At 36.6% G+C, this 21,814-nt stretch overlaps 1 protein-coding gene across 2 annotated transcripts in view; it reads right to left on the reverse strand.

The window, feature by feature from the left end:
• Positions 1-690: 690 nt before the first annotated feature.
• The window catches only part of RAB18 (RAB18, member RAS oncogene family), a 28,511-nt gene continuing 7,387 nt past the window's right edge, over positions 691-21,814 (reverse strand). The window contains exons 3-7 of one of the 2 annotated variants that reach the window (XM_024560593.4): positions 13,078-13,139; positions 5,940-6,012; positions 3,795-3,913; positions 3,654-3,720; positions 691-1,969 (exon numbers count right to left, since the gene is read on the reverse strand). In XM_024560593.4, coding sequence (XP_024416361.2) covers positions 1,794-1,969; positions 3,654-3,720; positions 3,795-3,913; positions 5,940-6,012; positions 13,078-13,139 — 497 coding nt within the window. In that variant the 3' untranslated portion in view covers positions 691-1,793. The remainder of the gene's footprint in view (positions 1,970-3,653; positions 3,721-3,794; positions 3,914-5,939; positions 6,013-13,077; positions 13,140-21,814) is intronic. The other variant, XM_024560594.4, reaches the window with a different exon arrangement.

Genomic DNA, 21,814 nt, shown 5'->3' on the forward strand with positions numbered 1-21,814 from the left:
AAATGTGTAACACTTCCTGCACAAATGCATCTAAGGAAAGCAGGCCATATTTATTCAAAACTATACAAGATTACAATATAAATCAAACAAAATTAGTTTTTAAAAGTTAAGTGACTCTCATGTATCCAAATTCTGATCAAATCAAGGCAATAATCCAATGTACAGAAAGGTTATATAGCCCAAGAAGCGAAAAGCAATAAACAGAAACGTGTTGTCAATATAGACACTACATGGATATACAAATCTATAGTTTTAGCGTAACATGAACAAACCTTAAGTACATGTGTTGGCTAACTATTTCCAACATTAAAGCAGTAAATGTTTTTATACTTGGTAAAAAACATACATACTGTATAAAACCCTTAATCACATGTAATGAGGACTACAAGTGTGAACCAAGTAGAATGTAAGGTTTTATGTGAAAACGGACATTTTGGAAAGAATCCAACTCAAAGTAAATCCATTATCACATGTATTGTTAAGATGACCCACAAAAGTGCTTATTATTTGTAACTGCATACAGGGAACAAACTGCTCAGGAATTTGTATTATTTCTGTATTATAGTGTCTTGCCTGTAAAGATAAATTACTTAATTTGGGGACTTAAATAGCAGAGGTCAATGTGAATTAAATAACATATGACTAAAAAAATATATACAATGTACAAGAGCTGGAGGTTAGAAACCTGAATACTGTGGCAAAGATTTATTAGTCTGTACAAGTTGGTTTTGATAAAATATTGACTACTTGTTACAATAAATTACCAAGATTTTCATTGCAACAGTATTTTCCCATACACATCAAAATCTGGAAGCAAATTGTCATTTAGTGTTTTTTTCCCCCCAACCCTCAAAACATAGGCATAGGTTTTGAGAATCAACAAGCGACTTATGGAAGTTGTAAGATACAGCTATCTTAAATATCACACAAGCTACAATGGAGGTACCTGGACAAACACCACCAACATTTATAGCAAAAGGTGTTGGTTTAAAAAGTGTTAAGTACTAACATGAGCTACATAAACACACTATTCATATCCTTCTGAAACCAGAGTAAGGGAAAACCTTATTGCCACTCTGCCAAACATCACATAACTAAAAATGCTGCACAAAGGGTCGCGAATCCAATGTACACGTATCACAGAATTCAAACTCCAGTTAAGCAACTGAGCTACTCATTGAAGTAAATTAAAAAGACCAAACTTCTTTAATATATCAATGCTATTTTAGAAGCATCATCAGAACAGAGATTTAATTATAAATTGGCCTGGATTGCACCCTGTAAAGAGAATTTTGCTTAGTACTAAAAGAGAATCTGTCAACAGACATCCTAGGAAAGCTGTAGAATCATGCTCTTTTTTATTCCTGAAGAAATTCACCAGATTGGATGATACCTGTAATCTCCCAGTGGTTCTAGGAATTCTACATACCAATTAATTCAGTAATTGATAGGAGTATTTAAGCAAAAAGAAGATCAAAAGTAGACCTTGTTCTCAACATATGATAGGTGGACTTTTAAAAATCACATGATAAATGTAAATCATAAAATCAAGTGGACTTATAAAGGTACACCAGCTTTATGTTACATAAAAAACTGTGGACTGCAAACTGTGCATGCTTACCATAACATTTTACCTGGGAAAGCCAATGAGTGGGATTTCTTGTAAGTATTTACTGCCATGATACAAAACAAGTATGTGCAAACTGCAAGGTCCCTAAAATAGCAGTTAAGAGTTTATATACAGAAAGATGTCATTATCTAATCAAATATGCAAGGATGGCGTTTCCCAGAGTTTATAACACAGAACAATAACCTCCGCAGGCTCCTCCTCCGTGGCCTTCTTCCCTGTGTGACAGTTTGACTCCTTTATTCTGGTTCTCACTTTCCCACAGTCCAGGCGTCTGAATGATCTTTTCAACAAGTTCCTCAAAGGCACACTGTACACCATCACAGGTTTTTGCACTTGCCTCTGAAATTCAAGGAAAAATGTCATAGTACATTCCTTTCTGGTCATACTCCTGTTTTCCGGTGAAACTATCATGGCATAAATATCAGCCGACAATATATAAAGAGCCAAATCAACAAATTCCCCCCACTCTCACTGGCTGTCAGCTTTACCATCAAATTATCTCCCAGACCTGCCAACTTGCCACCACCCACCACTGCCACCTGCAGTCAAAGCCACCAGCAGTCAAAGCCACCAGCTTCGGTCATCTGGGTTATTGTAAGAGAGTAACTAGCCTCTTGCTTCTGCTTCTCCTGGTCCATTTTCAACACAAATGGGCCCTTTTTCTTTCTTTTTTAAAAGAATATCAGACCACAGCACTATTCCCTTGCTTTCTACCACATTTAGAATAAAATCTCTTTCTTTACCATTTCCTGTGAGGTCCTTTTTAAACCTCACTTCCCATTATCACCACCCTTTCCCCCAACACACAATGCTCCAGCCCACAAGTTTTCCTCCTTTTTCTTAAATACACTAAACTGGTTCCGAAGTCAGGAAATATTTGCTATCCTCTCAGCCTGAGATGCTTTCCCTCTAGGTCTTCATAGGAGTGATTTTTGCTCAAATGGCATCGCCTTAAAGAACTTGCCCTAATCAGTCCCAGCATCAGTCATTCTCTCTCCCCTAACAATGCTTTATTTCAGAGCATTACTTACTTATTTAACTGTTTCTCATACTTGAACGTAAGCTCCATAAGGGCAGGGAGTTTGTTCATTCTATTCACTATTATATCCTCAATGTTCAATCAATATTTATTGAATAAACTAATAATTTTGAAACAAAAGGACACCCAGTAAGTAAGCAGTAGAGGTAGTACTCAGTTCTTTTCTAAAACTCCCTACACCTTCCACTTGCGCCACCCTGCTTCTGCCTATATATGATGTTCTCCTGGACCCCTTTCTGGATTCCTAGTCAATCCTAACACTGTGAAATAGGTGAATCGGTAGTTCCTGTATCTAGTTTCACATTAGAATCAACTAGGGTGGCTTTTACATACTGCCTTCTAGGTCCTGTTTCAGACCTGTGGTAAATCCCAGGGACCTGTACTTTTAAAAGGCAGCCCACTCCCCTAGATGAGGGATCAGAAAACTGTTTTTGTAAAGGGCCAGATCAGAAACATTTTAGGCTTTGTAGGCTGTATAGTTTCTGTTGTAATTGAACTCTGCCATGAACCCTGAGGCAGCCACAGGTGACAGGTAGGTGACTGCGCATGGCTGTGTTCCACAGAAATGATGGGGACAGATTTGGCCCCTGCTGTAGTTTGCCAACCCTTGCTCTAGTGTGCATACAAATCACAAGAAGATTTTTTTTTTAAAATGAAGATTCTAATTCAGAAAACCCGGTCATAGCTCGAGAGAAAGCATTTCTAGCAAGTTCCCAGGTGGTGTGACTTTAGCACTGGGAGCTTGGCTTTATTGAGTGGCATTACCCCCTGACAGGAATGATTCTGTATGACTTCATATAATGGATCCTATTTTTTCTTACAGAAGGAACAATAAAGAACCTGATTCTCTAGTTACATTTTATATTGTGAGATAACTATGAGCTAAACATACATCATGTATAATTTGTAAAGAGAAAAATTTAGCAGAACTTTTATTTTAAAATTCCTCATTACTAATGAAAGGATAAGTATTCACACACCTACCTATAAATAACATGGAATGCTTTCGTGCAAATTTCAGGCCTTCACTTCTATCGACTTCACGATTTTCCTAAAAGACCAATGCAAAGATTAAGAAAAGCTACCAAAACATAGAGCCAAAATGCTAAGTCTCTAACTTCTTACCTTATCAATTTTATTTCCAACTAGCATGTTTACTATGTCATTTCTCGTGCAGTATGTTTCCAATTCATTTAACCAATTATCCAGTTTAACAAAGGTGTCTCTTCTTGTGACATCATAAACTGAAGTAAAAAAGTTATTTATTAAACAAGCATAAAAATAAGTAGCAATGACATCATATTTCTGATACATAAATAGGAGCTAACATTACTATATAGGTAAGTCTGTATTTTTAAGCTTTTGATGTATAATCTTCAATGTCTACTGACCTAGATGGCAGGAACAAAGAAATGAAAAAAAAAAATACAAAATACATACACACATTTTAATTTTATTAACACACGCTGTAGGAGGAATAAAATTGTATCTGTGTGATTACAGAAAACTAATTTAAGCAAAACGGCTGCCCCCACCCCCATTCATAACAACAAAAAATGAAGTGTGTCCAAAAACCAAGTGTTTAGGTTCAAATCTATGACAAAATACCAAAAGTTTTACATGAATTTAAACATCTATGACCCTGCTATTTTGTTCTTACACAACTAGGATGTAAAGTTAGTAGATGGAATCCTGTTTTCCTCTGTTATCACTTTTACATTATGTTGTACTATAATAAATAAAGAAGTTTCTTAATTTACAGTATTTTCTGAACTTAGGAGATGCTAAAACCAAGACAATACAACTCACTGCCAAATTAACAGAAATAAAAACGAAGCCTCACAAATCACAACATAAAAGAATTTACCCTACAAATGATCAATTTAATTTTAACCCCTTTCTCAGGAGCATTAAGAACAAGCACTTTTCAGCAAGCCAGCAAGCCAGCAGCAGCCAGGGGCCACGTCTGAGGTGCGCTGTGCAGGCCCTGCTACTCCGGGCAGCAGCTATCAGCTCTGGAAGGTTGTCAATCATTATGAAAGTCCCAGAAATGAGGGGGGTCTCTTGAAAGCACATCTAAAAATGCTGGAACTGGATCTGTGGGGGCTCCAGCACATGGTGATATCATGAAATTACAGATTCAAGTGGATTAAAAGGCGAAGATTGTGAATGCCAGGTTTAAGTAACTTGGCTGTGGTTCTGCAATTGCCTCCAGCTCCTGTGCCACCAAATGGCTGAAAGGGAAGAGAGTGGAGGTAGCCTTGACCATCAAAAACACAGATATGACCAAGGAACTCTGCCTTCCCCCTGTGAAACTGCACTGCTCCACGCTGGCTGAAGATGCCATCAAGGCAGCCCTGGCTAATTTATAAACTGAAACAAGAACCCAAGAAAGGGGAGGTGGAGAAGAAATGAGCCCTTGGGGAAGCTTCCAGCAGGACAATCAGTGACTTGCCCACCTGCAGGGCAGTCACCCCATGCAGTCACTAGAGATTTCAAAAGCCCTTCCCACACTACAGTGAAAGAGCTAGGAAATAACCACACCATTTGCTATTCACATTGCGGCTCTAATGTAAGCAAAATATACAATTTAATTGTTCTGAATCCTATGGTTTCTTGCAGCCCACTTTTATCACTTTAACCCAATTTGTGTATATTGTGAATTGTGTGTATGACCTCAAAACTGAAATTAGTACTGAAATCTCCAGTTCTGACAGTGCGTGAAGTGCACAAAGATCTATTTTGGGGAGGATTATCAATGGAATGCTTTGGTATGATTAGTTGATAGAACCAAGTATTGTACATAAAACAGATCTGCATATATATATATATAATAAAAGAATGTAAGACCAGAAAAAGGACAAGCACTTTTCAATGAGAACCTACATTTTATTTTTAAAATTCTGTGTTAAGTGCTTTGTGCTATATTTTAGGGCTGGTAAAACGCTGCTAACTAAAGATCAGTTTCTGGTAATATTCTAAGACCAATTATATGTGGACTAATACCCAATTATTTCCTTATTAACATATGCTTTTAAATGGAATAAATTTGTCTGATTTTTTTTAATTGCTAGAAAAAAGGTTGAAAATAAATTTTAAAAGTTACACTATTCATTAATATTAAATAAAGTTAATACAACTTTAAGTTACATAAAGGTAGTCCTATCAAAAATAAAACAAAAATGTATTGACCTTTACAGATAAGAAAAATCAGAAATTCCAGTAATAAACAGTAATATTTTAAAACAGTACATTAAAGTAAAAACTTACCTAGTATAACACCCTGTGCACCTCTATAATAACTGGGAGTTAATGTTCTGAACCTCTCTTGACCAGCAGTATCCTAAAAAGTGACAATCAATTACTATTAAATAAAACAAAGTATAAATAACAGATATTCAACATACTAATTTAAGAGTAGAAAGTAAACATTATTTAAAATACCAATGCACAAGAGCTAATTTAAAACTTGAAATTTAAATAATATGTGTTCTCTTAATGAAAAATGCTGTTATATTAGATAACATTAAATACTGACTCATCTCTAGAAAAATGCAATTAGGTAAAGGTTTTCTACTACTTTGGCTTTAAGATTTTCATCACACATGAAACCCACTTCATTGAAAGCATGGTTCTCAACTCTGGCGGCACAATGAAATTTCCTGGGAAACAAAAACCATGAATTTCTGGGTTGACCCACAAATATTCTGATTTAAGTGGTCTAGGAAATGAGGGAAGTTTTTAAGATCTTCCCAGGTGATTCTAACAGAGTCAAGGCTGAGAAATACTGATTTAAAGAGAATCAGAGAGGTGTCTTATTTTAGGTAAACAACTTTTAGGTTGGATTTTGTGAAGTGTTTTCTACATATCTTCTTTTATGAAAATGCATAAAACCCTACCACTTCTTTCTCATGCCAGGGTGATAAACATAAGATGTAACCTAGTAGGAAATTAAGATTTCATGAGGAAGAACCCGTGTGCTTAGTGTCCAGTTTAACCCCAGAGCCTAGAGAAAGTCCTGCCATAGGACAGCTGCTCAGCCTCTGTTGGGGAGGGGGGAGGGAGTGAAAAAACTAATCGAGAAGTCCCTACTTCCTGAATGGTTCCTTCTGGTTTCTTTCTACCATCCTTGGACTAACGGTGGCTCCCAGGTACCCAAGACTATGCAAAATGGCAGTTGGCAATCTGCCGCCTCAGCCCTCTACCTGTTTTATTACAGAACGCTTCAGCAGCCAGGCCCATCCACTTATGTAATGCCACATGGACCGCCTTAGGGTTGGACTAAATATTTACTACCCAGCCTTTTTCAAGAAAGTTTGCACCAGAGGGGACAGGGGTTGGGGGACTGGGTGAAAAAGTTTAAGGGATTAAGAAGTAAAAATTGGTAGTCACAAAATAGTCACAGAGATGTCAAGTACAGCATGGGGAATGTAATCAATAATATTATGATAACTATGGCATGGTGTCAGGTAGGTTCCAGAAATACTGAGGGGAACACTATGTAAAGTTTATGACTGTCTAACCACTAGGCTTTACACCTAAAACTAATACAAAATAATAATGAGTGTAAACTATAACTGAAAAATAAAATTAAAAAAAATAAAAGGAAAAGTCTGTAGTCTGCTAACGTAAAGTACCCTGAAAAAAAGTAAGGATGTATGTCAACTGAGCTACCAGTTCCAAGGTTGTACATGCAATTTAGCTAAGGAGCAAACAGAAGATCCTTTATATATAAAAAGTATTAATAACCTCTAAGAAGTTTATAAGATTGGAGAGAAATTTTAAACCATCAGTGATAGGCTGTAGCAATATCTAGTTTCTTAGCCTGGCCAAAGTACCGAACGCTTTAAGAAAATAACAATAAGGTAGAGAGTGTTTGAGGTAACTGATAGCCCCAGAAGAGAAACTTAGGGAAAGCACCCTCACACAGACCACTCCGCACATCCTCTGCTCTCCCACGGATAAGGTTACATGAATTCAGGATGTCCTCGGCTTTCAGGTTCTCACCACTACAGAAATGCCCCCCACCACGTTGAAGTGAAAAAGTAGAAAAATTAAAATCAAACTTTCTAAAGAGATAAATTTATGAGAGAAAAAAATGATTTCCTTTTACAAAAATTCTCTTATAAACCTGCCTCTGATATTTAAAATTATTCAATTTGCATGTTTACTCAAAACAATAATACAAATTAAAAGCTGCATAAAGTGACTTTGCTATCTAAAGCAGACTGTAATTCTGACAATATAATATAGGTCAGGGAAAGGACCAAGCATGAAATATTTTTCTCCAAAGACTTCTTGTTATAACAGGAAAAAAAGTGATTCTATTTATGTAGTGAAAATATCCATACTTTAATAAATTAATTTCCAAAACTAGCAGAAAACATTTGAATATAAATTTTGTTCCCTTTGGTCTTCAACTTTAATAACTTGTATGTTAGAAAAAATTAATAAAAGAACATTAGAACACTTACATAGTTACTTATTATTTGGGATAAAACGCTTCTTAGGAATACCGTGCCATTCAAAGAACGCCACGATGATGAATGAGATCACACAATGCACGAATATCGTGGCCTCAGTCTGTAACTGATGTCTAGACAGCCCTTCACATTTAACCCCCATGTTGAAGTATGTCTCAGTTTGATGGTAGCTGACCAGTTCTAACATTACATATCATGTTATAAAAATATATTCACATATTTGATTATCATAGTACATGGAGGAATTAGATATATAACACAGTATATTTTTATGACATATATGTAATATATATCTAATATACTAGTAATGGTATTTCGATAGAGAGACAGACATGAATAGGTAGGTAGGTAAACAGGAGCAAGGGAAAGACAGGTGGACAAAGACACTAAGTATCTTGGATGTTTCTGACAATTAAAGCTCCCTATTCAAAATGAGGATGGTTTAAAGGACCTTGGGGACAACACGAAGTGTAACAGTGGTACCAAAAGAAGAGAGTGAACAAGCAAGCAACAACCTATTTTAAGAAATAATGGCTGAAAACTTCCCTAACACGGTAAAGAAAAAGCACACAAGTCCAGGAAGTGCAGAGTCGCAAACAAGATGAACCCAAAGAGGTCCACGCCAAGACACATCATAATTAAAACGCCAAAGGTTAAGGACAAAAAGAGAACCTTAAAAAGCAGTAAGAGATGAAGCTAACTGGTATGGCCTGCCATGGCCCCACCCACAATGTGTCAGTTGCGGATCTGACATGCCTAATATGATGACACCAAGGCGGAGTGAAGCAGGCATCAGAGGGCCCCTACTCGAGCACATCCTGAATATACTGAGGACCAGGTTGTCTTCTGCGACTTTAACAGTGAGATCCACTCCTCCGCCTTCAATGCTGGGACTGGGATTGATCTCAGTCATCACTCTGTCAATCTCATTTCCTGGTATGACAATGAATTTGGCTACAGCAACAGGGTGGTGGACCTTATGGTCCACATGGCCTCCAAGGAGTAAGAGCCCCCTGGAACACCAGCCACAGGAAGAAGAGGAGATGCCTTCTCAGAGCAAGGAAGAGAGGACTCAAATAAATAAAATCGGAAATGAAAAAGAAGAAGTAACAACTGACACCAAAGAAATACAAAGGACTGTAAGAAAATATTGCTAATACCCAAATGCCAACAAACTGGACATTCTGGAAGAAATGCATAAATTCCTAGAAACATACAATCTTCCAAAACCGAATCAAGACAAAAATAGGAAATCTGAACAGACTAACTTCAACTAATGAAATTGAGGTAGTAATCGAACACTACCAACAAACAAAAGTCCTAGATCCGATGACTTCACTGGTGATTTTTACCAAACATCCAAAAAAGACAAACACCTATACTTCTCAAACTATTCCAAAAAATTCAAAAGGAGGGAAGAGACCCAAGTTCTTCTGTCAAGGCCTGATAAAAAATCTATAAGGAAAGAAAATTATAGACCAATATCCCTGATGAACATAAATGCTAAAATCCTCAAAAAATATTATCAAACCAGATCCAACAATACATTATAAAGATCATACACCATGATCAAGTGGGATTTATTCCAGGGATGCAAGAATGGTACAATATTTCCAAATCAACAAACACGATACACCACATAAACAAAATGAAGGATAAAAATCAAATGATCATTATCAATAGATGCAGAAAAAACATCTGATAAAATCTAGCGCACATTTATGATTAAAACTCTCAGCAAAGCAGGAATAGAGGGATCGGACCTGAACATAATAAAGACCACAGGTGACAAACACACAGCCAACATCATACTGAATGGGCAAAAACTAAAAGTATTCCATTAAGATCGGTAACAAGACAGAGGCGTCCATTTTCACCACTTTTATTCAACATAATACTGGAAGTCCTAGCCACAGCAACCAGACAAGAAGAAATAAAAAGCATCCAAATTAAAAAGGACAAAGGCAAGGGACAAAGAGAGGGAGAGAAACATCAGTGTGAGAGAGTTTACTGTCATTATTTGCAGATGACATGATACTGTATATAGAAAACCCTAAAAACTCCAAGAAAAAACTAGTGGAACTGATAAATGAATTCAGTAATGCAGTAGGACACAAAATACAGGTATCAGTTGCATTTTTATGTACCAACAATAAACTATCGTGACAGGAAAACTAATAAAACAATCCCATTTACAACTGCATCAAAAACTAAAATAAAATACCAAGGAATAAATTTAACCAAGGATGTAAAAGACCTCTACTTGGAAAATTATAAAACACCAAAGAAAGAAACTGAAGAAGATACAAATAAATAGAAGCATATACTGTATTCATGGATAGGAAGAATTAACATTATCAAAATGTCCATTCTACCCAAAGCAATCTATAGATTCAATGCAATTTCTATCAAAATACCAATGGCATATTTCACAGAACTAGAAAATACTCCAAACATTTATGTGCAACCACAAAAAAACCCTGAATAACCACAGCAATCTTGAGAAAGAACAACAAAGTTGGAGGAATCATACTACCTGATATCAGACTATACTAGAAGGCCACAGTAATCAATAGCATGGTACTGGCATAAAAACAGACATATAGATTAATTGAACAAAATAGAAAGCCAAGCCCTGGCTCCGTTGGTTGGGCATCATCCTGTAAACTGAAAGGTCGTGATTTGATTCTCAGTCAGCGAACATGCCTGGGTTGTGGGTTTGGTCCCCAGTCAGGGCATGTGCAAAGAGGCAGGGATTCTCTCTCACACTGATGTTTCTCTCCCTCTCTTTGTCCCTTGCCTTCTCTCTAGCATCAATAAAAGAAAAAATAAAAAAGAACAAGAGCAAAAAAAAAATAAACCCACACTTTTATGGTCTATTAACATTTGAAGAAGGAGGCGAGAACATATAATAAGGTAAAGACAGTCTCTTCAGGAAATGGTGCTAGGAAAGCTGGACAGATAAGTGCAAAAAAATGAAACTAGACCAACTTCTTATACCATATACAAGAATAAACTCAAAATGGATTAACAACTTATATGCAAGACTCAAAACCACAAAAATCCTAGAAGAAAACATAGACAGTAAAATCTTGGACATTTTTCTTAGTAATATTTTTTCTGATATATCTCCTAAAGCAAGGTAAAAAAAAAGAAAAAAATAACAAATGGGACTACATTAAACTAAAATGTTTTTGCACAGCAAAGGAAACCTTCAACAAAATGAAAAGACAACTCACTGAATGGGAGAACATATTCATCATCAATAATACATCTGATAAGGGGTTTAATATCCAAAATCTATAGAGAACTTATCCAACTCAACACCAAAAAAGCCAATTTTATTTAAAAATGGGCAAAAGACCCTTAACAGTCACTTTTCCAAAGAGGACATATAGATGACCAATGGACATATGAAAAGATACTCAACATTTACTAATCACTAGAGAAATGCAAATTAAAATCACAATGAGATCATCACCTCACACCTGTCAGAATGCCTATCATCAATAAAACAACAAACAAGCGTTGGTGAGGTTGTAGAGAAAAGGGAACCCTTGTGCACTGTTGGTGGAAATGCAGACTGGTGCAGCCAATATGGAAAGCAATATGGAGTTTCCTCGAAAAATTAAAAATGCAACTGCCTTATGACCCAGAAATTCCACTTCTGGGAAAATAACCAAAGAAACCCAAAATACTAATTCAAAAGAATATATGTACCCCTAAGTTCACTGCAGCATTATTTACAATAACCAAGATTTGGAAGCAGCCCAAGTGCCCCTCTGTAGATGAATGGATAAAAAAGCTGTGCACATTTACATGATAGAATACCACCCGACCATAAAAAAGAAGGAAATCTTTCCAATTGTGACAACATGGGCAGACCTAGAGAACATTTTGCTAAATGAAATAAACCAATCAGAGAAAGACAAATACCATATGACTTCATATGGTATGTGGAATCTAATGAACAAAATAACAGACAAAATAGAAACAGACTTACAGGTAGAGTACGCACTGACAGCTGTCAGAGGGGAGGAGAGTTGGGGGCACTGGGTTAAAAAGATGCAGGGTTTAAGCAAAAAAACCCTCACAGACACAGACAATGGTGTGGTGATTACAAGAGGGAAAGGGGGGTGAGGCTAGGTAGAAGAGGGTAAAGGAGGGATAAATGGTGATGGAGGAGACTTGATGTTGGGTGGTGAACACAATACAATATATAGATGATGTATTATTGAATAGTACACTTGAAACCTATATAATTTTATTATCCAATGTCACTACAAAAAATTCAATAAAAATGTTTTAAAAATTAAGCTACCTATACAGCATTACCACGAAGATGTCTTGTCGGCAGAGCGATGGGGATCAGAACTGTTTGGTGACAGGCAAATGAAATAAAAGGCTGTATGTAAAGACTGGGCACGGAGGGGGAAAATAGACACAAATGTACTTGAACAACAATAAAAAATTAAAAAATAAGCCCTACATTAGAAAACTCAAATTTTATAAACATTTATATTTAAAACAAAAATATTTTTTCTAGGTATGACTCCATTTCCCTTTTCCCCAACAACTGCCTTTAGTGTTATGTTAGTTTAATCTAAGTTATCTTTTTAAAACTTTAAAGAAATACATCCAATAATAATAATTTTCTCTGGCAGGCAAGATGACTTTTTAAATATTTTGTTCTGGTTTTCAATATTCTGAAAGGACTGTTATATTTGAAAAATTTAAATAACACAGGTCTCTTACGCAACCATAAGACATAACTATTTATTGCTTATCCTTTAATCACCATCAAATTTTCCAAAAATTATTTAATACAAATTGTTCATTCACCTCTAAAACACTACAAACACCAAGATCTACTTCCTTAAAAAGTACAATTTAATATTTATACAAATACATTTTAAAAGTCTTACCCATATTGCAAGTTTGGCCTTATTTCCATCCACTGAAATTGTTTTCACCTTAAAGTCAACACCTTGAAAAAATGAAAATTTTGGTAAGAATCCCAGTGAAATATATTTTTTAAATCAATTACCAAGAACACAGAAAACAAAAAGTTGCTTTATCAAATGCCCTAATTCATACCCCAAGTTCGTAGAGATATGGATGTGAAGATAAAAGAAAAAGTGTCACTAAAGTTCAGCACCTTAGGATTTAGTCAAAATAAATGAGAACCAGATGTTTGTAGAATGCAAACGTTCACCTACCTGTGCTTCTTGAAAAAATAAAATTCAATGTAAGGTGGAGATTGAATATGTACATTAAAAGCCAAGAGTTAGAATTCAGAGTGTTCAAGTACAAAAGACTATCTATGGCTGGCTGTGAATCCAGGCAATTTTTAGAGGCTTCCTAAGCATCTACACACTATTATGAGTGTGGGTCACAGCTAACCAACTCCCTAACTTGGATTCTGACTGTAGGAAACCTGGAAGACTAATAAAAATATAAAGGAGCCACTCACTCCTTATCCTGTAAATTCTTTGTTTTGTTTATTTTTATCCTAAAAACAATATTGGTTTTATATAACTTTATCAATGATCACTTGCTATGGCACAATTTCAAAAAGAGAACTTACATACACAAAAAATTTGTGCACAACCCTCCAAGAATCTTCGTATGTGGAAGACAGGGTGGGTGGTGCTCAAAGTTCTGTAAAAATCTTCTATTGGTAGTGATTTACATAAAGAGAAAAAGAGCCTCATAAAAAGTCACATAAGGTTTTACTATAGCAACCCCCCCAAACATCTCCCTTTTCAGGAAAAGGAGTTGACACGTGCCATCTGGCTCGAATGAAAGTAACTGCCCATAGGTCTTTAAAGAGCATCAGAAATAACATCTAGTCTACCCCCCTGGCCAGAGGGAAAACATTAGCTCAAGAAGTTTGGAAAGTAACTTTCAAAAGATCTTATTAGCTTGTCACAATTAATTCAGAAAAGCCACAACTAAGATGAACAGCACCCTCATATACTAACTGTTTAACACCTGTCACCAATAAGGAAATATATTAGTAATTCTTGGATGATTTCTGGTAATCCATTACATATACAAGTTAGATATAAAAATGCATTTCAAAATGTGCATTATACCAGGTCCTCCTGTGTGCCAAAGATTAAAAAAGAAAAAAAAGTTTGGTGTTTGGGCTAAAGTGATAAAGGAGTTGTTAAAGCCACTCCTCTAACAACCATTAGTTAAAGGAGTGTGCAAATTCCATAGTCTAAGGAAAGCCTAAGTATAAAGTTTCTTTGCAACCCACCTCCCCACCAAAATCCCATGTTAAGTAACCTTGTATACACTACATCTGGATTAAAAAAATATATATATATATGAAATTCCTTACATTTTATTCATATCAGTTTACAAAACAAAAGAAAACCTAAGAAACTCCAGATGAGGGTAACAGTTCTGACTCAGTACACATACTAAATCAAGGCCACTGGTAGATCTACAGAGATAGCCTGTCATACATATTTTACAGTTACATTCTCAAGGTTTTTCAGAGAGTGGAGAACTCTTTTTTTCCTTAATAACCCCAGACAGCATGATCAGGGGCGAGCTGGCCTTTTGCCTAGTTACTGGCTAATTAGTTTACCCAAGAAAAGAAACTCACTGTTCCCAAAATGTTTATTTTCCTCCCTTCCCCAATCTCCTTTCTCTTTGATAATTTCTTGTTTCTGTGCATTTCTGGGCAGCCTAATGACTGTCTCCGTCATGTGTAGTTTGCATGTTGATAATTGTTTCCAAGTTACTCTTCTAACATATCAGACCCCAAAGTTACAGAGAACATGCTACCTTCAAAGTCAACACTCGCGGTTAGCCTGACAGGCATCTCATCTGGACTGAGACTCCTCAAGTCCCCATTCATTGTCCCTTGTCTCTTCTAGTGATTCTAAGGGGCTGCCTGCCACTGCACTCTTTAGCCCTCATATGCTCAAACTGTTTCTTCACCACGCATGGTTCTGTTTCCAAGTGGCTGTTAATTTGACTTCAATGGCAGAATGTAGGAATCTCTTTGATCAATTTGATTTTGCCAAATTCTTACTACTAAATTTGATTAAAATATCTTTTCAACCTCCTCATGTTGATGACAAGGAGCTCATAATAGAAGCAGAATGTCTAGAAACACATTTCCTCTACTGTGTTTCCCCTCTACTACAAAACCGAACATTTTCTGTGCCCAGATATGTAGGGGTTTTCCCCACAAGAAGCAGTTCTCCATTTCTCCAGGGACACCAGGCAGTTGTCCTATAATTCAATGCAGCAATGATACTACAAACCTGGAATTAGAGTCAGATCCCACAGAGTAAAGGTTCAGTCCCACAAGACTGCTGCACCCGCCATGACAGATGCCAATCGCAATCCACGTTGTTAACTGTACTTCTGACCAACTGTCTACAAATTAGAGGGGTATAATAAAAGGATACAACCCAGGAACAGTAAGATGGATGCAAAGGGCAAAGAATGTGGGAAGGAACACAGGGCTTCTATGCCTTTCTCCGAGCTCACCATCCTCCCAGCACCTCCAAGTATTCACCAACATGGAAGCATTTTATGTGAGATCAAAAACTGGCCACGGAGGCCTATTCTCACTACAGAGTACTGGAAGTTCTAGCCAGAACAATTAGGAAAGAAAAGGGAAATAAAAGGCATCCAAAGTGGAAAGGAAGAAGTGAAATTCTATCTGTTCGGACAACATACTCTTAATATACAGAAAATCCTAATGACTCTATTCCCCACATACACAAAAAACCCTGGAAGAACTAATAAATGAATTCAGCAAAGTTGTAGAATAGAAAATCAACACAAAATCAGTTGCATTTCTATATACCAGCAATGAAAAATCCCAAAAGAATATTTTTTAAAAACCATTCCATTCCACTTACAACATCAAAAAGAATAAATTATTTAAGAATAAATTTAACCAAGGAGGTTTAAGACTTATACACTTATACCTACAAAGACTGCTGAAAGAAATTAAAGAAGACACAAGTACGAGGAAAGACATGCTGTGTTCCTGAGTTGAATGACTCAGCACTGTTAAGATGACAACATTACGCACAGCAATCTACAGATTCAACACAATCTGTATAACAATTCCAATGGCTTTTTTGCAGAAACGTTTATGAAGTGGCTTTTAGACTCCACCTGAGGATGGAGACTGGTTGCCAGGGGACCCAACCTTGTGAGTAGGGGATTGGAACTTTCAGTCCCATCTCTGACCTCTGGGGAGAAGGGGAGAAAGGCTGGAGGTTGAATCAATCACCAATGGCCAATGATTTAATCAATCCTGCCTATATAACGAAGCCTCCAAAAAACCAAAAATGAGGGGGTTCAAAGAGCTTCTGGGTTGATTTTGGGATGAGGGGTGCATGGAAACTTTACAATCCTTCCTACACTTCTTGCCCTATGCATTTCTTTCATCTGTCTGACCCTTTTATAATGTATCAGTGATGTAATAAGTGAAATGTTTCTCGGAGTTCTGTGAGCTGCTCTAGCAAATTAACTGAACCTGAGGAGACTTGAGGGAAACTGATTTACTGCCAATCAGTTATAAGTACACGTAACAACTTGAATTTGTGACTGACATCTGAAGTCCAAGGAGGGGATTGTGGGAACCAGCATGTATAGCCAGTCAGAAGCACAGGCGACAACCTGGGATTTGGACTGGCATCGGAAGTAGTGATGATGGCAGGGAGAGGGCATTTGAAGTGGAGGCAGGAAGAAGTGGGCAGTCCCATAGGACTGAACCCTTAGCCTGTAAGATGGGACATTATCTCTGGTTAGATACCAAAATTGACCCAGCTGGCGTCTCAAGAACTGATGACACGGAAAACACTCCTTCCACATGGATTGGAATTGGGTCCAGGAACCCAAACTAAGTAGATAAACAAAATGTGCTACATGATAGGCTGGAACATTATTCAGCCATAAAATGGAATGAAATTCTGACACATGCAACAGCATGGAAGAATCTTGAAGACATTATGCTAAGTGAAAGAACCCAGTCACACAAGGACAAATACTGTATGATTCTGTTTGTATGAGGTGCCTAATCTACGCAAACTCATAGAGATTGAAAATGGAATAAAGGTTACCAGAAGCTGTGGGGGGAGTGCAGTAGGAGTAGACTGTTTAACTATTAGTTTCTGTTTGAGGTAATGAAAAAGTTTGGGAAATTTATAGTGGTGATGGTTGCAAAACAATGTAAATGTACCTAATGCCAGTTAACATCATACCTAATGGTAATATTTTCCCTTAATATCAGGAACAAAAAAAAAAAAAGGATTTCAGCTCTTATCACTTATATTCAATATTGTACTGAAGAGTTTTAGTGAGGACAGTAAGACAAGAAATAAAAACCAACCAGATTGGAAAGGAAGAATATAGAAATCCAATGGAATCTACAGAGTGAAAAACAAAGCAGACGCTCCCAGCACTAGTGAGCAAGCTTAGCAAGGTTGGGGGATATAAACATTTAAAAAAAATCAAGATATATGTTCCTATACATTAGCCACGAACAAAGGGAAGTTGAAAAATATCTAAATATTCAATACCATTTTACATACAAATCTATGAAATACTTAGTGCTGAATTTAACAAAAGATGCAAAAGACCTGAAACAAAACACTTGAGAGAAATTTTAAAAGACATAAACAAATGGAGAGATATAACTTGTTCGGTGATCATAACACTCAATATTGTTAAGAGGTCAATTCTCCCAAACCAATCTAAAATTGATTCAAAATGATACACAGACCCACTGTAACACATGAAAGTGTAAAACTTCTAGAGGAAAATCATTGCAACTTCTGTTGGGCAAAAGATACAACATTGGTATCACCCATAAAAGAAAAAAATTGATATTTCAGATTTCATCAAAATAAAAAATTTCCACTGTTAAAATGACAAGGGAAGCCACAGACTTGGAGGAAAACACTTGCAAAGTGTAAGTCATCTAATAAGGGACTAATATGCAGAATATATAAAGAACCCTGAAAATTCAACAATGAAAAAAGAAAAGACCCAATTAATGAAGAAAAGATGTGAACAAACACTTCACATACACATACAACACACATGGGTGTGTGGTACATAAGCACTTTAAAAGATGTTCAACCACATTAGTCATTACAGAATGCAAATTAAACCATGAGATACCAATACACATCTACTAGATAGTCAAAATTTAAGACTCTTTATACTAAGTACAGGGGTGTACAAAAGTAGGCTTACAGTTTTGAGTGAAACACCTAGTATATTCTTGTATTATCACCTATTAGTGTATTATTTTCCATATGAACAACTGTAAACCTACTTTTGCCCATCCCTGTATAATGAGTAAAGATGTGAAAGAGGAGAAACTTTCATATAATGTTAGTGGGAAAAATGTAAAAATACTTTATTTAAAAATGGTCAAACTGTTTTCCAAAGTTAAGCATGCATTTACCACGTAATCCAGCGATCCCATTACTGAGTATTTACTCTAGAGAAATAAAAATTAGTGTTTATATAAAATCCTGTACCTGAAAGTTAAAAACCAGTCTATTCATAATCACCCAAAACTGGAAACAACCCAAATATCTTACAATGAGAACAGATAAACCAACTCTGAAACATCCATACAATGAAATATAACTCAGCAATAAAAGAGAACGACTGCCCTGACCAGTGAAGCTCAGTTGCTTGGGTGTGGACCTGCAAAGCATAAGGTCCCCAGTTTGATTCCCAGTCAGGGCACACGCCTGGGTTGCCAGTTCAGTCCCAGGTCACAGCTCATGTAAGAAGCAACCAACTGATGTTTCTCTCACATCGATGTTTCTCTAGCTCATTTTTTCCCTCCCTTCCCCTCTCTCTATAAATAAACAAACAAATAAATAAAAATAAAGAAGGGACAGCACTAGGTAGTTGGGGTGGTAGGTGATACAACTGTATGGCATCCCAACTGTGGAGGTAAAAATATGACCATATACAATTATTAAAATACATATGTTAAAATTCAAATAACTGTATACCCCAGAAAAGTAAATTTTACTTCATCTCTATGTATGGACAGATTTTGCACATACATGTGTATGTATATACACACACATATAAATACATAAGCAATAATACACACACACACATTGCTTCTATGTTTGGTGCCTACTTGTTTATGACTGTTATAGCTGCTTTGTTAATTAATTGGACCTCTTTGATCATTATATAATACCCTATTTTATTCTGTCCAGTACATTAACCTTAAATTCTACCCTAACTTATATTACCACCTCTGCTTTTTGGGTTGTTTGCATTTGCCTGGCTCAGTCCTTCATTTTCACAACTGTTCCTAATTTAAATGCTCTTCAACTCCACTGACATCAGTCTTATCAGAATGAGCTGTGAGGTTCCAACCTGATTGCTGCTGAAGGACATGAGGCTGGCAGAGGGTTGCAGGGCGGGGAAGGGGAGGTGTCTTACTTCACATGGGGATCACTATCCAATAAATAAGAAATAAAATTTAAAAAGGGCCTGGAAATTGAGAAGACCATTCCTAAATCAAAGATTTCAAATGTTCAAACTGAAAATTCAAACTACCTAAGAACAATAAAAGAGAAACACACCACACCACAATCTATGAGACATAGTAAAACTTACTCTAAGAGTACACCTGTATTTAAAAATAACATTAAAAATAAGGAAAGTTAATATTCATCTTAAGACACTAACAAAATAAACCAAAAGAAAAGTCAAAAAGAAAGGAAAAAATAAAGCAATTCCTCAAACAATAGATACATCCCTTAGAAAAAGACAGACAACAAAATTATATCAAAATATACAAGTTTAGAATGAGAAAGGAACTTAAACACTGATAATGAAGAGTCTGAAAGAATACTATGTGCAACTAACTTAAGAAATAACTGGGCTTTCCAGATACACTCTCAAAACTATCTTAAGAAATAGAAAACTTGAAGAGGTTGGAATGGTATGGAAAGGAACAGGATCAGATTGAAATTAAAGAATAAATTTAAGCTAGTAAAGACAATTTAAAAAGATGAAAAGCTCCTTCATTTTATAAACTGGTACAACTCTTAATACCAAATCCTGATTTTTAAAAAATACCAAAAAAAGGGGAAAAACATATTATATATAAAAATAGGTGTAAAACTTCTTTTTAAAGATTTTATTTCTATTTTTAAAGAGACAGGAAGGAACAGAAACATCAATATGCAAAAGACACATTGATTGGTTGCCTTTTGCATGCCCCCAACTGGGGACCTGGCCCACAACCCAGGCACATGTCCTGACTGGGAACTGAACCAGTGACCCTTCAGTTCAAAGGCAGCACTCAATCCACTGAGTCACACCAGCCAGGGCTAGATGCAAAAATTCTAAACTAAATACCAGTCAACCGAATCCAGAAATATATCAAACTGTGTGAGTGAAGACTTATCTAGGAAAGCAAGGACATTTCCGTATAAAAGGCTATAAACAATGTATCAATGCTGAAAAGACAAATGGAAAAAATCACATTTCCTAGTAAAATGTCAAAGTAAAAGACAAAAAACAAACCACTAAATATGATGAAGTATTTGCCATTATTCTAAATAAAGAAATGCTAGTATCATTTTCATTGCTTTATTCCAATTAAAATGCTCAACTGAATGAAATTACATGAAATGGAATAGATTTTCCTTTGAATTATTTCAAATTTCCAAATATTTTAACAAGCTTATGTTAAGGCATCAAACATGTATAAACTCTCTTGGGAACTCCAAGGCCAGCAAAAGTAGCAGCCATCTGTGGATCACTGTGTAGCTAATGCCAGGTGGCCCAGCACAGAGCACAGGCGGTGGCTGGCCTTGACGTGCAATTCCTGGGAGGTCCCAGAGCCAGCATACCTGGCAGAGAGCTTCAGACGACTCTGAGTACCACCCAACCACCTCCACCAGTGATACGCTCAAGGGGCAGACTATCAGGCACCAGGGTTCTGCTGAAGCAAGTCCCGTACGTGCGGCTGGCCCCTCACAGCAGCCAATCCAACATAGTCCCAGCTGGTCCTCATAGCCAACTGGATGAGGGCAGTCAATCCCTCCTACTGAGGTGCCCAACAGCAATCAAGGCTCCACTACAACATGACTGAGCACACAGCCTACACACGGTGGGCTGGGGTGACAGGCTGCACCTGGAACACCCAACTTGGGTGACAGGAGAGGCCACACCACTGGGCTACACAGGACACGTACTACGTATAAGACTACTTTACCAAGCCCACTTTATTAGGTAGCAGCTCTACCTAATACACAGAAACAAGCATAGAGAGGCAGCCAAAAAGAGGAAACAAAGAAACATGTCCCAAATGAAAGAATAGAACAAAACTCTAAAAACAGAACTATACCATCTGTCAGATGCAGAGTTCAAAACACTAGTTATAAGGATCCTTGATAAACTTAGGGGAAGAGTAAATGAACTTGTTAGAACTTCAACAAAGTTACAGAAACATAAAAATGGAGACAGAAAATATAGAAAAGAACCAGTCAGAAATGAAGAACACATTAACTGAAATGAAGAACACATTACAGGGAATCAACAGTAGAGTAGATGAAGCAGACACAAACTGTAATTTAGAATATAGGAAAGCAGAAAACACCCAAACGGAACAGCAAAAAGAAAAAA

Source organism: Desmodus rotundus, chromosome 4 (genome assembly GCF_022682495.2).
Source record: "Desmodus rotundus isolate HL8 chromosome 4, HLdesRot8A.1, whole genome shotgun sequence".
NCBI classification, from domain to species: Eukaryota; Metazoa; Chordata; class Mammalia; order Chiroptera; family Phyllostomidae; genus Desmodus; species Desmodus rotundus.